The sequence below is a fragment of the Halichoerus grypus genome, chromosome 4, assembly GCF_964656455.1.
Source record: "Halichoerus grypus chromosome 4, mHalGry1.hap1.1, whole genome shotgun sequence".
Lineage (NCBI taxonomy): Eukaryota > Metazoa > Chordata > Mammalia > Carnivora > Phocidae > Halichoerus > Halichoerus grypus.
Window position 1 is genome coordinate 89,431,822 of NC_135715.1, and position 17,090 is coordinate 89,448,911.

General features: G+C 37.9%; 1 protein-coding gene across 2 annotated transcripts in view; it reads right to left on the reverse strand.

The window, feature by feature from the left end:
- Positions 1 to 17,090, reverse strand: part of CNTNAP5 (contactin associated protein family member 5) — a 791,720-nt gene that overhangs the window by 617,393 nt on the left and 157,237 nt on the right. For both annotated transcript variants that reach the window (XM_078070660.1, XM_078070661.1), the window contains exon 2: positions 1,937 to 2,041. In XM_078070660.1, the coding sequence (XP_077926786.1) occupies positions 1,937 to 2,041 (105 nt within the window). The remainder of the gene's footprint in view (positions 1 to 1,936; positions 2,042 to 17,090) is intronic.

The window sequence follows — 17,090 nt, forward strand, 5'->3', positions numbered from 1 at the left end:
CACAGAGCTGGCAAGTAAATGCCATATACAGCATTCGAACCCTGACCAATTTGTTTCCAAGTCTCTTTCTAATATAGCCCTTTTTAACCAGTGTTAGTGAACCAATTTGCTCATGGGGTGGTTAGGAGCAAAACTTGGTTTTGAATGACTTGGATTTGAATCAAAGCATCTCCCCTTCCTAACTTTGTGGTTTTAAGCAAGTTACACAACTTTTCTGAGCCTTAGCAACCCTATCTGAAATTAAAAAGTAATACTACTCATAGTATCTTTCTGAAGAAAAATATCTTAATATAGGTGAAATGCTTTATAAAATTCTTGGCCCAGGGTATTCAGCAAAAAGATAGTGTTAGTACACAATTGTTATTAATATTTTCCTGCTGGGTCTTTGATTGGTTATTCTTTTTCCTTTAGAATAGCATTCTTTTTTAAAATTTATGTTTTATTTAAATTCAGTTTAATTAACATGTAGTATATTATCAGCTTCAGGGGTAGAATTTAGTGATTCATCAGTGGCATATAACACCCAGTGCTCATTACATCACATGCCCTCCTTAATGTCCATCACCCAGTTACTCCATCCCCCCATCCAACTCCCCTTCAGCAACCCTCAGTTTGTTTCCTTATTTAAGAGTCTCTTACAGCATTCTTAAACTCCTTTCTTAACACAACCATACAACTTGTTAACTTAAATTACTGATCCCATTATAACAGAATACCTGTGAAATGTAGTACAAAACAAATACCAAATGTACAGACAAAAATTCCAAATCACTCTCATGATTAATGAAAATTAAAAATTATAAATTAAAATGTCAACAAGTAGGTGGCTCGTGGTGCAATGGATAGCGCATTGGACTTCTAAAATGTCAACAAGTTAGAAAAATAAAATGTTGACAAGTTAAATCATTCTGCACTTTATATCCATAACACAATGACCGGTTATAGCTTATTCCAGAATGCAAAGATGGGCCAATATTAGAAAACTTACTAATACGATGGGCCTCATATTATCAATGAGAAGATATAGTCAGGGATAATTAATATGAACTCTTAACAGATCAGTATACCTCTTGAAGTTGCGTATACATTTTTTTTCTCAACTTGAAAAAAAGTTCATAATGTTCACTAGATATAAAAACATACAAATATAATCAGATGTTAATAATCTTCAAAAAGTAAAAAAAATAAATTTTAACAATCTTTAAAAAGTAAAAAATTCAATTATACAACTATATATATGTGTGTATGTGTATATATATATATATATATATATATATATATATATATATATATCTCATAAAAGTCAACCAAATCTGACTAAAAATATATCTATCTAGATACCCAACATTATATTTGTTAAAGACATTTCACATAAGAAATCAGTTAAGTGTTGTCTGCTCTTACTTCCATCATATGTTGTAAAGATACACACCCAACATTTAACCACAGCTATCTCTAGCTGGTAGGCTCACACATTATTTGCATTTTCTTACTTTTACTTAGTAGTACTATATATTTTTAAAATTAGCAACATTTATTTTATTGTAAAACTTGAAGTTATTGAAGGGAATATATCAGTAGATTTAATTCATGTTTATTATAAACATGCTACTGTAATAATATATTTTGTTAGCTATTTATGTTAGATACATGAAATACAAAAAGAAAGCAATTAAAAAAAAACTTAATTTCACAAAGGCCTCTCAAAATAATCAGAGAAGAATAGTGTGGGTCGGGGAGATAAGAACCGGCATACTTTGATATCCATCATGCACAGGGAAACATGGTTTAATTCCATTTTAACCCTCTCTTCCCATTCTTCTTCTGAACAGTGCTCTTGGACATGATCCCAGTGAATGGAAGCACTCTCTTTCTTCCATTTCCCCACACTGTGCTTATTCAGCGCTCTCCGTTAGAGTTTTGTCACCTTACTCACCAACTCTTCGGTTGAGTTGAGCTGGGCTGTGAGCACCCGTGAGGTCTGAGGAACTGGAAAAAGCCATTGGAGAGAGCAGGGATGCTAACGGATCATCACAGTTGTCTATAACGATAAGAGAGAAAGAAAGCAAATTCTATTAGCAAGAGATAGCCCGTAAAGAGAGGAATCATGGCATTAGCCACCATCATTTTTTAACTACTGCTCTGAACAAGGCCAGTACCACTTGTTTCCATGTGCTATTTTTTACTCCTCACAGTCCTGAAAGACAGGTATAAATTTCTTTCATAATTGGAGACACTGACATTCAGAGATGTTAAGAAGGGTATCCAAGGTCACAACACTAGAAAATGGTGTAGCCAGAAATCTCACTGATTTGTTTATCATCTGCTCCTTTAATCAATCACTTGAACAAAGCTTCAAGTTATGGTTATTGAGCTTATTCTAGAAGGAGGGAGACTGTTGAAGGGAGGATATAATAGTTTACATGCTCTCCCAAATGACATATCAGATAAAGGGCTAGTATCCAAAATCTATAAAGAACTCATCAAACTCAACACCAAAAGGACAAAGAATCCAATCAAGAAATGGGCAGAAGACATGAACAGACATTTTTCCAAAGAAGACATCCAAACGGCCAACAGACACATGAAAAAGTGTTCAATAGTGCTCAGCATCAGGGAAATCCAAATCAAAACCTCAATGAGATACCACCTCACACCAGTCAGAATGGCTAAAATTAACAAGTCAGGAAATGACAGATGTTGGCGGGGATGCGGAGAAAGGGGAACCCTCCTACACTGTTGGTGGGAATGCAAGCTGGTGCAGCCACTCTGGAAAACAGTATGGAGGTTCCTCAAAAAGTTGAAAATAGAGCTACCATACGATCCAGCAATTGCACTACTGGGTATTTACCCCAAAGATACAAAAGTAGGGACCCGAAAGGGTACGTGCACCCCAATGTTTATAGCAGCAATGTCCATAATAGCCAAACTGTGGAAAGAGCCAAGATGTCCATCAACAGATGAATGGATAAAGAAGAGGTGGTATATATATACAATGGAATATTATGCAGCCATCAAAAGGAATGAGATCTTGCCATTTGCAATGACATGGATGGAACTGGAGGGTATTATGCTGAGCGAAATAAGTCAAACAGAGAAAGACATGTATCATATGACCTCACTGATATGAGGAATTCTTAATCTCAGGAAACAAACTGAGGGTTGCTGGAGTGGGGGGTGGGGTGGGAGGGATGGGGTGACTGGGTGATGGACACTGGGGAGGGTATGTGCTCTGGTAAGCGCTGTGAATTGTGCAAGACTGTTGAATCTCAAATCTGTACCTCTGAAACAAATAATGCAATATATGTTAAGAAAGAAAAAAAAGAAGAAGAAGAATGTAGCAGGAGGGGAAGAAGGAAGGGGGGGAAATCGGAGGGGGAGAAGAACCATGAGAGACGATGGACTCTGAAAAACAAACTGAGGGTTCTAGAGGGGAGGGGGATGGGAGGATGGGTTAGCCTGGTGATGGGTATTGAGGAGGGCACGTTCTGCATGGAGCACTGGGTGTTATGCACAAACAATGAATCATGGAACACTATATCTAAAACTAATGATGTAATGTATGGGGATTAACATAACAATAAAAAATTAAAAAAAATAATAGTTTACATGCTCTCCCATCTTCAGTCCCTGAGGACTCCTGCCATAGGTATATCTAGATGGATAGAATGGTTTAGAATGTCTCACTCCCAGTTGTGTGAAAATCTTTGGAAATTGAAAGACTAATTCTAATAATTAATTTCTATTCCACAAAGTAAAGGAGAATAGTCCCCGATCTTGTACAATATTGAATCTGATATTTACTTCAGAAGCAGCCCTTCTAGCCTTTCCTAATGTAACAGGTAGGGTCTTTAAGGTTTCTTTGATGCTGTCTAAATGTGGAACAGTTTGGGGTCATGGGGAGAGATGTGGTCTTGACAACATTGACCTGTTCCTCCAGACTGACCATGCAATCTCATGCACAGGAGCCTGCTCTTCACATAGCAAACTGGTCATCTAAATGTTCTGAAACCATTCATTTGTTTGCATCTTACACTAAATGGCACACTCTTTGTGGGACTTAGCAAATAATCTGATACATAATAAACCTTCAATAAAGGTTTGTTGAAAGAAATGGATGGGGAAGGAAGGAAGGAAGGAAGGAAGGAAGGAAGGAAGGAAGGAAGGAAGGAAGGAAGGAAGGAAGAAAGGAATTAGTTCACACAACAGTACCCACATGTTTTTCCTATTTTTCTATTTTGTACACAACTGACTTTTCAGGACATTGCAAAATGATATCATTGAATCTAGACATATCTCATTCAAACATGATTTTATGTCATTCAGTTTGAAGGTAAACTTCATGTATTAAAGGCTCTCAAGAAAACTGAATCTGTTTTTTTTGTTTGTTTGTTTGTTTTTATGTACATTAGATAGGAGGCTCTTTGTTTATCTAGAAAATTCTAAGAGAGGACTATTTCGTCTAACTCCAGGAAAATTAATGAGAAACATAAGGATTAAATTTTTGTTTGTTAAATGTGTTAAAAAAATCAACTGGCAAAGTGTATTTTGAGTTTTTCCCCAAACACAAATGTTTGAAAAATATTTTGAGGTATTTGACAAACAGAAAACAGAGCCAGATCCTCACTAAGAGGAATGACATAAAAATCATAGCAAGGACACCTCTGCAGTTATGGTCATTCTGCGAATAGAAAGCAGAGCTCACAGGGTGCCTGGGTGGCTCAGTTGGTTAAGTGTCTGCCTTCTGCTTGGGTAACGATCCCAGGGTCTTGGGATCAAACCCCACATTGGGCTCCCTGCTCAGCAGGGGAGTCTGCTTCTCCCTCTCCCTCCCTCCCCGCTTGTGCTCTCTCTCTCTCTGTCTCTCAAATAAATAAATAAAATCTTAAAAAAAAAAAAAGAAAGAAAGAAAGCAGAGCTCAGGGCCACTTTATTCCAGGCATAAGATACGGGTGAGGGGAGGTGCATACACACTTCCAGTGTGTTTATTTGGAAACACAGATTGGTTACACTATTTATATATTAGCAAACAATTTGGATGTGATTCAGATCTTACATTTGCTTATACCCATCTCATCATCAGGAAACATTAGGTGAATATAGGAAACTAAACTCAGTCGAACTGAGCCCCATGGAAATAACTATACCCGTACACATGCCCACATCAAATACCACACCACATTAGACTTCGCAGCTATGCTAGGAGCCACACCTCTCTGCATCTGTAGTTAAACCATCTTCCAATTTCAGATAACACTCCTCACACTGCTTCCGATAGCTCACAACCCATCTGACACCCACCTCCACAAGCAAGTTTAAGATTTTTTTTAAGTACCATGTTTATTATAGCATTCAAGTATTCCTTAAACATATAGCATGTATAATGCCATGTTACCATTTTTTATTAGGTCCTTAGGATTTTTTTAATATGTTGCCAGTGACGTTTGAGCTTTGTGCCCCTAACCTGTTTCCCCTAAAGTAGGAATAGAAGTGACTGAATTATTTCAATTTAATTCAGTCCAAAAAAGTATTTATAAGGACATACTTTATGCTTGATCTTGGACAAGCTCTGGGGATAGAACTGAGTAAAATTGAATCTCAGACCTCACAGAGCCCAGAGACCTTTGAGAAATAGAATAAATAAATAAATAAATAAATAAATAAATAAATAAATAAATCTGATGAGAAGAATTTCACCAAGGTTACACCCAAGCCAGTAAAATGGAGACCCAACTCTATAGACATCCAGGCAAGTGATCTGCTCCATCTCCTCCAGCCCTATGCAGTCTCCCCTTTCACAAGTTGCTGGCCTCAGGGAGAGATTAGCTTCCAAAGCTTCTTGGCCTCGTGACCCCAACTGCCATTTTCCCCACTGGCCATTTCCTCTTCCAAATTGTTCCGTCCTTGTATCTCAGTTTATGGGATCAGTGCTTCCACTTTGGAAATTAGCAAACCCATTGTAAAAGATCTGTGCTAAAGGGAAGGTCCAGAGGAAATTGTTCAGGACTCCTCTTATCACAGACTCAATGCATTGCAAGAATGGCTTTTAGAGAACATAGGTGAACTTTTGTCCTATCCTTAAAAGTGAAAATAATGGGAAAATTTCAAATCGGAAAGGAAGAAAGTCCTCTCCTCCTCAGCCAGTACGTAGCTCCCTCTGTCTTCTCAATGTCACCTAAACTGAGAATAGACCAGGCCTCTAATCAAATTAACCCTGGTCATTGGGAATTAAGAATTTGCCCGTATAACCATTCTAAATCCAAAAGTGTGCATTATTTTTAGACATCTGTCCTATTCTTAAAGCGGAAGAGAAATGATCTAGCATAAATGAGAACAGTTTATACATATTTTAATTCATGATTTGGGACCGTCAGGAATAGTGGAAATTATCAGGAAGGCTAGAGCTAGGAGCTCATCATTCTAGATTGGTTTCTTCTCTTGCCTTGGTGACTCCACTTAATACATTCATATGTACTAAGCAGTATCTCCTTTGTCTGCAAAATCAAGACTGCCATCTCTACACATCCAGCCACAAAAATCATCTTAGAACAGAATGAGAAGATATGGGAAAATATGGAGGAAAGCTCCCTTTAAAGGGTAAAGCACAGAATAAAACCAGGAAGAACTATAAGAATTGTCTGTAATATTTGCCATAATCAAGAACAACCTTTTCAACAATTTTATTTCTGAGACCTTGTCTCTATGTCACAATACCTGCTCAATAATTGATGTCACTGATAGCTCTTTTGCACTAAAGGTTGACAAAGGGCCAGATGAGAAGAAGAATATGAAATGGAGGGGAAACAAGGGGGTGAAGAATCACTGGAGAGTGAGAACAACATTGCATGGGGCAGTCCTCCCACTCTGTGGATCGGCAGCCTTGCCGAGACTGGGCCAACATCACACCAAACACATGGCTGGGAAGGAAAGAAACAAAGCACCATCTGCTCCACCATTCCTGCAGGCTTTAAATAAGCAAACCCGTGTTGTCATTACATTTTAGGCACCACTCATATCTCTTGCCTTCTGACAGTGTGTCTGCACAACACTAAATCCAACAGTCAGTTCCTCCAAAAGTGCAGTGGATGTTTATCTGTATTTACATGAGGAAAGAGGAGAGGGTGAAGAAACTCAGGTGGGCAGAGAGATGTTTGAAGTTTGGGGAAAACATACTAAGGGACTAAAGTCAGGCTTTCAAGAGGACACACAACCTGAGATAGACCTTCATAATTTTACTAGAATATCATTTTCCACACTTAATGGATGCATTGGCATAGTAGAATATTTTCAAAACACACTCTTAAAAAGCCCATGGATGGGGCTTGTCTTTAAAAGATATTTCACAGGGTTGCCCGGGTGGCTCAGTTGGTTGAGTGTTAGACTCTTGGTTTTGGCTCAGGTCGTGATCTCACGGTCCTGAGATCAAGCCCCATATTGGACTCCACGCTCAGCGTCAAGTCTGCTTGAGATTCTCTCTCCCTCTTCCTCAGCCCCTCCCTCTCTTGCTCGGGTGCTCTGTCTGTCTGTCTGTCTCTCTCTCAAATAAATAAATAAATCTTTAAAAAAATAAAAGATTTTTTTTTTGCAAAAAGGAGATAAAGTTAAAAGGCTATTATTAAAAAATGCAAACTCATGTGTGACTTATTAATTCTCCATTCTTCCTCAGCAGATAACCTCATTGTCATCTTTACTGTTTTCCTTTATAACGTAAAGGCCACTTCCTACTCCACCCCATGCCCAGGCAGATAAAAATCCGTGCCTATGGGTATGACGGAAAGTAGCTCAGCTATTTCTAATCAGTAACTGCTGAACAACACCATTCTTATTTGCAAATGACTTAGCCTTACATTCATAGACTAAGAGGATACCAAAACTCAAGGAACCTCCGAAGTGGTGAAATTCAAGCCCTTCGCTTTACAAATGAGGACCTCAGGGTTTAGGGAGATGATGAGTCTGCTCAGGATTATTCAGTTCACTGATGGACTAGCCTGGACCAAAGCTCAGATTTCCTTACTCCCAGATGGTGACCACTAGCTCAGAGTTACCTGTCATGTCTGCATAAGTCCGGTAATCATTATTATATTATTTTTCATAACATTTGCTTTAATGAATAACTTTGTGCAAAAGGAAGGGCTGAGTTGCATCTCCTAGATAACAGAAAAAAAAAAAAAAAAAAAAACAGTGAAGAATAGCCTAGGATTTTCAGAAGAATTTGAATGTTTTCTCTGTTTTTCTTGCCTTCTTATTTCTTCCTTCAATATCAAAAAGAAAAAAAAAAAAACAATAAAGGAAGGATTAAAAAATAAGAAGAGAAAAAGAAAAGTGACTTGTTTCTTTATGAATATTTGTGTGGCTCCTCAAGTCAAGCATTTTACCTGATATTTTCAGTCTGAAGAAGTGGGGATTTTTTGTTCCTTAATATATATGTACAGTTATATACCAAAGGTCTTTTATCACATTAATTAAAAGGTAAAGGCACAAAAGAGAATTCTGAGTAAATATGGTATTTACACAGCTTTTTAGAAATTGTCATTAACTCTTTAAGATGATTCTACTTTAAGTATCATTTTTTTGTTACCAACATGTATTTTTATTCATTATTATTAAATTACCAATAGAGTAACAGATGGCCCCGAAGTTAAGTTGTGAGTATCATCTTGATTACCACACTAAATTGTCTGTATATGGGGATTTGGAGCTTAAAAGATTCACTTGTATTTATAGGTGAGATAAAATTCCTCTTAGCATTGCACACTTAATGGCCTACTTTGTTTAAAAGACATAAAGCATACATTTTGTGTAGTGCCTACAACAGTGCTTAGAAGTGACAACTCATGCTTTTAGCTTCATTTATTTTTCCCCTTGTTACCTATAATTTCACTTAGTAAACAACAAAAATAAATACTCTAATATTACTCTTGAATCTGACTCGGTTCCCATTTTCCACCATGAAATCCTAAAAAATAAATTATTTCATAATGAACAGAACAAGAAACATGGTTCTCTAAAATGAGTCATGAAAGAAGGTTAAACCTTCTCTGTCCTGACATCCATCTCCAACTTAATGCAGCCTCTGCCTTTTGAAGACCTGCTGAATACACATGGTTGTGCTCTTTGTTGTAGGAAGACAAAATTAAAGTCAAAAGCACAGATCCTGAGCTCAAGAAACCAAGCATCTACTTTGGGTTGAAAGATAATCCATATATATATATATATTTTTTAAGAAGCTCCTTATGTTTACGAACAATTCCATACAAAAGACCTTTAACTTGGGGTCCAGGAATCCTGGGCTCTCTTTTACCTTCACTGTGAACATGCTCTCATTTTACCTTTCTTTGTTTCAGATTCCTCAACTGTAAATGGCAGGGGTTATTGTTCATTTGTTCAATCAATAAACCTTAACTGAGGCACATTCTCGGCATCTGAGTGTCTGTTAGGCTTTAAAGGTAGTAAAGGCAATTATAGCAAATTCCTCAAACATGGGGAGATGGGCACTCCACTTGCTGTGCTGCCCTTGTGATTGGTGATGGATGGGGCCCAGCAGGCTGCACGAGCTTCTAGGAAGAGAGGCTAGTCCTGTCTAGGGATTGACAAGAGAGCTCTGGGATATTTTCCTACCTTAAAAGCAATTCTATTCACAATTGTATGTTAGATTTGATTTGGAGGTACTATCGTTCAATTGTAAGTGGCTTGCTAGGATGATGTCATAATCAAACCCAGTAAGTATACCAGCAAGGCAGCAATGTCAGCGTCTGGCACAGCTGTCTGTCTAGGATGTCAACAAGAGAGAAACCATCGTTCCTACTGTATGGATGAGGCAGCCACAAGGGTTTTCGTCCATTACACACTCTAGTCAATGTCTATGCTGGGCTTTGAACCGAGGTCGGTCGGTGTGATTCTTTGCATATTGTCTGTTTGAAAATTGGCTTCCAATCCCTAAAAATGACAGCAGGAATGCCTCCTAGATGGGCAGGAGCGAGTCCTCCATTTGACGGTCTTATGTGAATTTAGCCCTTCTTGGATTTTTAAGAACGTCCCCACATGAATGTCCCATAATTAGCCCAAACTCAAAATACCCCTCGAAATATGTTTTTCTAAGTTGTTTTCCTCTCATATTACTCCATTTCACCCCCAGACTGGCACTGATGGATTTTTTTCTTATTCTCAGTTTAGGAATATTGGGTTCACAATTGACTGCTTTATTTTTCTATTCTAACCTTAAATAGATTTTATCAATGACTTAATCTAACTGAAGAAGTGTTTCTTAAGTCCCTCGTATGTGAGGCATATGATATACATACTAATCATGGGGTGATGTAAAGCATACATAGCATCCGGTAGAGCGAGGATATTATTTTACTCTAGCACTTAGTGTCCAGTACTACATTTATGTTCAATATTTGTTGACTAAACTGTTGAAAGAAAGATCTCTCAGATTTGCACTCACTTTTTTTTTTCCTCTCGCTTGTCCACTACTTGATCCCATATCAGGTTTTTTGAACACCATGTTACAATTTTTGCAACCACCTTCCCAGTTTACCACTTGTGTCTATCCTCATTCGGTCATCAGTTCTAAACCCCTCTTTTCAACGTGTTTCTCTCACCAAGCCCTACTAGTATGTTAGCCTTAAATTTGGCTTCCAGATGTGGCATCACAAAGATGAAGGAACAAAGAGAGTGTTTTGAGCACATAAGAGGTCCCAGCTGAGCATAAGGTCAGGGGTCACAGGCTGGTCAAAGAATCAGAAACTGAGATCCAGTCAGCAGAGTCAAGAGTAAGAAGCCTGTTGCTGAGATCAGCTTCCATCAGAGACCAAGAACCATGACCCCCAAAAGCATGATTTGTGGTGTCTAAATTCAAATATGCTGAAGTTATTGAACCTTTAGGATTATGAATGCTGCCTCATAGAGGAGCTGGGTTAGCTAGAAGACATGAAATCTTTGATGGGTAGAAAAGGCAAGATTCATAAGTAAAAAGGATTAGAAATTTCTTGAATATGAGAAGCTGATATTGGTGACTAGATTATTCTTAAAAGCAGATGATAAAGAAAAGTGAAACTTTGAAATAATTAAATTGTACCTATTAAAAAAAAAGTCTAAATCCAACTTTGTTTCTATACACCCCTGTTCCTTTCTTCCCATCTGCAACTATCAATACTCCACATAGAACACATCTATCAACATTACACACAACTCACAACACACACACATACACACACACACACACACACACACACACACACACATCATTGCAAAGTACAGTGTCAGTCAGGTTTGGAATTTATTGTGTTTTTAAGTAAAGCTAAAAATTGAATGAATGGGATATATAGAATGAAGAAGATTATGAAAATGGGAAAAATAAGATCACAGGTTTAAAAAATTAAAAGTACAGATTATGTCTTTTTATTTTAAAAAGTGCATTGCTTAAAGGATTATGCATGGAATATTAGGGTGAAGGAATAGAGACAACTGAAGAATTACGAAGATAGTGTTTCTGCCAATTCAGTGCTCAAATTTATTTTCTGGAGCTGTGTCTTTTTCAGTAGATATCTATTCTTTCTTTGAATACAATGAAGCTAAACTTCCAACAGCTACTCCTGATCCTGCATCAAGTAATTCTAAATTACATTGAAAATTCTGGTTACTCCGGAAACCCTGATTTTAAAGTGCAGATCAATCAATCCTTAGACTTTTGCAAAACGCTCTTCATCTTTAATGGGTATAGGCACAGAATTTCTAAAGGACACACCAACATCTCTGTGTGTCATCAATCTGCTCATTGGAATTGAGGGAAAAGGCCTGATTAAAAAGATAGGCTTGGGTTGGAAATTGGCCAGCTGGCTGACAGCACAACCCAATGAGGTCAATGCCAACCATTTATGAGTGGATGGGATAAACATGGATAATGTGAACAAATATTGATCTTTATTGGTCTTTTAGATGAAAAAATAATGACAGCCCAGAGACAGAAGCAGTAGTCTTTCAAGATCATAATCTGGCTCTGTGTGTGTGTGTGTGTGTGTGTGTGTGTGTGTGTGTGTATGTGTGTATGTTCTTTCTGGACCAGTTGGAGACTGTAGTATATTTGGAAAGAGCCCAGACATTGGATTCCAGCCCAGTCTGAATTCAGATCCTGACTGCACAGCTTACTAATTATATGTCCTTTGGGATGTTATTTAATCTCAGTCTTCTCTATGTATAATGGGGATAATAAGTATACACAGGCTTGTTATGAGAACAAAAAGAGACAATTTGTATAAAATATTTAACCCAGTGGTTGGCACATGGCTGTATATGTGTTCATTCCTTCACTTGCTGTCACTCTACCTCAGATTCAAGCTCATCCTCTCCAGTTGCAGTCATTGCATTGAAAAATGACATTTTTTTTACACTTTATTATATATTTTAGACTTTTCCCATCAAGATGGTTTTAACACTGCTTCCTTATCAGCATTTCAGGGCTCTTAAGATAATTCTGTGTCTGGGTGGCTCAGTCGTTAAGCGTCTGCCTTCGGCTCAGGTCATGATCCCAGGGTCCTGGGATCGAGCCCCACATCGGGCTCCCTGCTCAGTGGGAAGCCTGCTTCTCCTTCTCCCACTCCCCCTGCTTGTGTTCCCTCTCTCACTGTGTCTCTCTCTGTCAAATAAATAAATAAAATCTTAAAAAAAAAAAAAAAAGATAATTCTGTGTCAAGAGCTATTCTGTTTATGCATTACTTATGCTCCAAGACCAAACCCAGTACACTTTCTAAGTTTTATCACTTTTTTTTTTTTTCTTGCATTCAATAACAGTTCTTAAGCACAATGTGCCAGGCAACATGCTCTCTGGTCCATTATACTGGTGAGTCTTTTTTTTTTTTTTTTAAGATGTTATTTATTTATTTATTTAAGAGAGAGACAGAGACAGAGAAAGCATGAGCAAGGGGAGGGGCAGAAGGAGAAGCAGGCTCCCCGCTGAGCAGGGAGTCTGATGCTGTGTTTAATCCCAGGACCCAAGGATCACGACTTGAACTGATGGCAGATGGCAGACACTTAACCAACTGAGCCACCCAGGTGCACATATACCAGTGAGTTTTAAGAGGAACATGAAGCACAGCTCTTAGATAACATTACAAAGGATGGGGCTGTAGAAAATGGATTTCTTTCTGGTCCTTATATTTGACTTATTTTTTAAAAAATTAGACATATTAAAAAAGGGTCCTGCCATGTTTGTGCTTTTAGATCAGAAGCTTAAAAATGTGAAAACACTGCTCTGGGCAAGAGAGTCTCCCCAGTTTGTATTTTGGAAAGTTTGTCCTGGTATCAGCATAGAGAATGGAGCATGTTTGTGCATGCATGTCCGGGGTAAGGATGGGTGCAGAGTAGTGAGAGGGGAGAACCAATCAAGGCCTATGGAAAGAGTGAAGAAGAGATAATAGGGGCCTGAACTAAAACAATGGCAATTGGAATGGAGAAAAAGTAAGGAAATTGAGGTATATCATATATGAATCATCATTGCTTGGTGCATTGAAAGGGAGGTAAGAATAAAGGATAACTTCAAGGTTTCTGGTCTCAATGACTATCTGCTTTGTCATTCTAGAGACCTGGAAGCTTACAAATCAGTTTCTAAAATTAACAAATTTAAATCAAGCAAAACGGAGATGAATTTCCACACATTAAAATAATTTCCAAAGTAGAGATAACACTCTTCATCTTCTTTTTCAATAAATGTAATAAATAGTGTCATGGGAATAATACACACACACACATACACACACACATATCACATGGCAAGTCATATAATGTTATAAAGTGACACATCAGTTGTCCAAAGAGAGAACTGAGCAGTGAGTACTATGTTCAGTAAAAAAGAAACATCACATTGACCTGAGGTAGTTAGTTCCCTCATGCTTTCAGAATACAATTCTAGTTCCTTGCCTCTCTATATCCATTCATAATCAGACTGTTGGTTATTTTATCTCCTAGCACTCCTTATTTCTCAGTCTGTGCTCGAAATTGCCAATTTCTTGATATCTTTCTGGACATGCTGTGCCATACTTCTGTGCCCCTCTATATGTGACTTTGTCCTGAATGCCCTCCACATCATCTTCCTCTTGCCCACCCCTCAACTCTTGTTCCCTGCACAGGATGCAAATGCTTCCAGAGTGTTCCTTGATCTCTTCAGGCAGAGAGAAGTGCTTCCTCCTTTGGGGGTCTTTTATATCTTATACTCCACCTCAGTAGGAGGACCTAGCACAACATTGGGCTTTTAGTTTGATGATATTTTTGCACCTGGGGCGTCAAGCTCTTTGAGAGCTGGGACCATGTCTTACTTCCTATCCTCATTGCCTTTCACAGTGATGATCACAGATCAGTAGTTCAGTAATTATTTGTTGAATAGAATCTTAGATAAATGAAGGAGAGTCTTAAATCCAGATTAAAAATCTGAGTAGAAACTGGGCAGCTTTCTAAAATGGGAAATGTCTGGGCAACAGTAAAGACTTTGCCCAAGTCATATAAGGGAGTGAAATCAAAACTGAGTGCTTGAAGAGAACTTTGATAAGATCATCATTACTATTTTTATATGTGTGTGATTTTCAAATACCCTTTTTAATTAATCTTTGGGAAAAAAATGTCTCAGGCGAGTAGGACAGCCATAAAGTTGGCCATCTAACAGGTGAGAAGCACAGTTATCAATGACACACAAGTGTTAGCTGGGAAGACAAAGACATCTCTCCAAAGTACTTGTTCTAGCCTCAAACATCTCCACCACCCCAATGCTGCTGGTAAAGAAAGCAAGGTTTGGAGACCAGTAAGTATGGAGGGGAGCCTGACTGTGTAAGTCCAATGAATGTGGAAGTATCGAGTAGAATAAAAACATTACTGCTGTGGGTCACATCACCCTTCCTGTCCATTTGGTTGTTCTACAAACTTACTTGGTACATTTAGACAAATCCTTTCCCTCCCTGGAAACTGGTGATGGAGATGCTTATTCTCCACAGGGAGATTGTGACAAATTAGGATTTTTAGACAAGCAACAGAGAAAATAATGCTTGGCAGATAAAAGTGCTCAATTAATGGTAACTATAACATTATAATTATCCAGTAAGCCCCTATATGGATTTTGAGTAAGGAGATAATGTTTAGAGAATGCATAAACTTGAATCCTAAAATTTTTTGAAGTGAAAATACTTCCAGTTTTCAATGATTATCCCCCTTATTTTATCACTAAGTCTCTCTTAATATTGCTTTTAGGATTTGAGGATGGGAACTAGGTAAGGGTGGCCAATAAACTGGCATTAGTGTTCCCTGCTTACCAGCTGGTTCCCTTTAATTGATGATGGATGGCTCTACCTTATGTGTTTATTCTCTTCTAAAAATAATTTTCTCACTGCAAAGGAGGGGACCAAGCAGAGTTCAGAGCTAAGTCTCAAATCTGGCCCTTTTGTCTTTGCTACCCTCTGTACTCTATCACTCATACAAAATATATCCAATCTACAGCAGTAGAGAGAAAATCTTCATTTATTATATGTAGACAGATATTAATTATTCTGAGCCCCTCAGATTACCAGATTTCAATTTTGGAAATGCTATCTTTTGTATAACTCAATAAAAATCCTGGATATAATTTACTGGATCAAAGTGTGGTGTGCCATTTGTTAAAACATCTCTAGAAAATGTTTGCTCATCAGAATACAGAGAAAGGGGTAGGTTCCAATAGACAATCCATTCTACCAATTGTTTTTTGTGGTCCAGAGAGCTTACCCATCTGATACCAAATATGATCTGATCCTGCAGGACTCTATGAGATGACCTACCAGGCACTCAAATATAATGATTTTTTGAGACATTTCAGGCCTCTAGATAATGATTTTTTTGGGGACAGGCTAAAAATAAAAGCTTGTTCCAGGCAAAATGCTTCAGCATGTTCTACTTTTCCTTGTAAAATGCTCTTCTTGCTCATCCTGACTTAAAATTGTGACTCTTAAGCAAATGTTGGCTGTAGCTATGAAGACATAAAATGCTATAAATGTTATATGGACATGTCCAGGTATTTGGTGCTGTAATTTAAAAGCATCAATAAAGTTTGAGTTGTATTCAGAGTTTGCAAATCTGTCACGGTCAGATGAGTTCAATTTCCATTTTTCCCATACCCAACCCTTCAAATTATGTGTGAACAGATTAAAAATAGCAGGAAGATACATTGTATTGTGTTCACTAAATATCTCGCATTTTGGAGGAAATCTTTAGCAGTCAAATAACATGAGAAAAGACACACTGGAAAGCAGTTATAACCCTGGGAAAATTTCATTTCATTGCTCAAGACAGAAAGTGGTATATTTCAAAACTGTGAGCAAAGATTAATGGAGATGAAGGGAATGGTAAGTGGCCGTGAACCAAGACATTTAACTTTAATGTCATTGCAAAACATGAGAAGTCATCATTTCAAGACTCAATAACCTCAAACTGAAATGCATTCTTTGCTATTTTTCCTTCCTTCCCCTCCCCCAACATTGTACTCTGCAAGTTGAATGGGTCTGACAAGGAGTTGGTTTGAAAGTGAAGGGTTCTTTTCCTGAACAAGGTTAAGTTTAGCTTTGATGACAGCACAGCCTGGAAATCTCCTGCCAAGCATCTCCTGCGGGCAAGAAGGCAGAGGATTTTCAGTTTCTCTGTCAGCTTTAGCTCTATCTCAAGTGGTTATGAGTCAAGTCTTGGAAGAGAAAAGACAGAATGAAAAAAAATAAAACCTTTAATGCATAGCATTGGTCTGAGAGTTCCAGACAGAATTTTTCAAGTGCATTTTGATGAACTGGGTCACAGAGTCTAGTTCCTTAGAGTCACTATGATGTGCGAGGAAGGCGTTCTGGTTTGTTTAAATGGAATTTTAATTGGGAAGTAAATTTAGTGTACTAAGAAAATGTGAATGCATGCCATTTGATACTAAATGCTATATTTGCCACACAGACTTGGACTGAATCTATATGAATACTGACAAGTTGAAAAAATTTAGTCATTTGTTCATGTTTAATATGTACTGATGTTTGGACTGGATGGTATTTTTTTTTTTCCTGCTGTGTCTGTGCCTTCAAAACAGTTGGACCCTGATG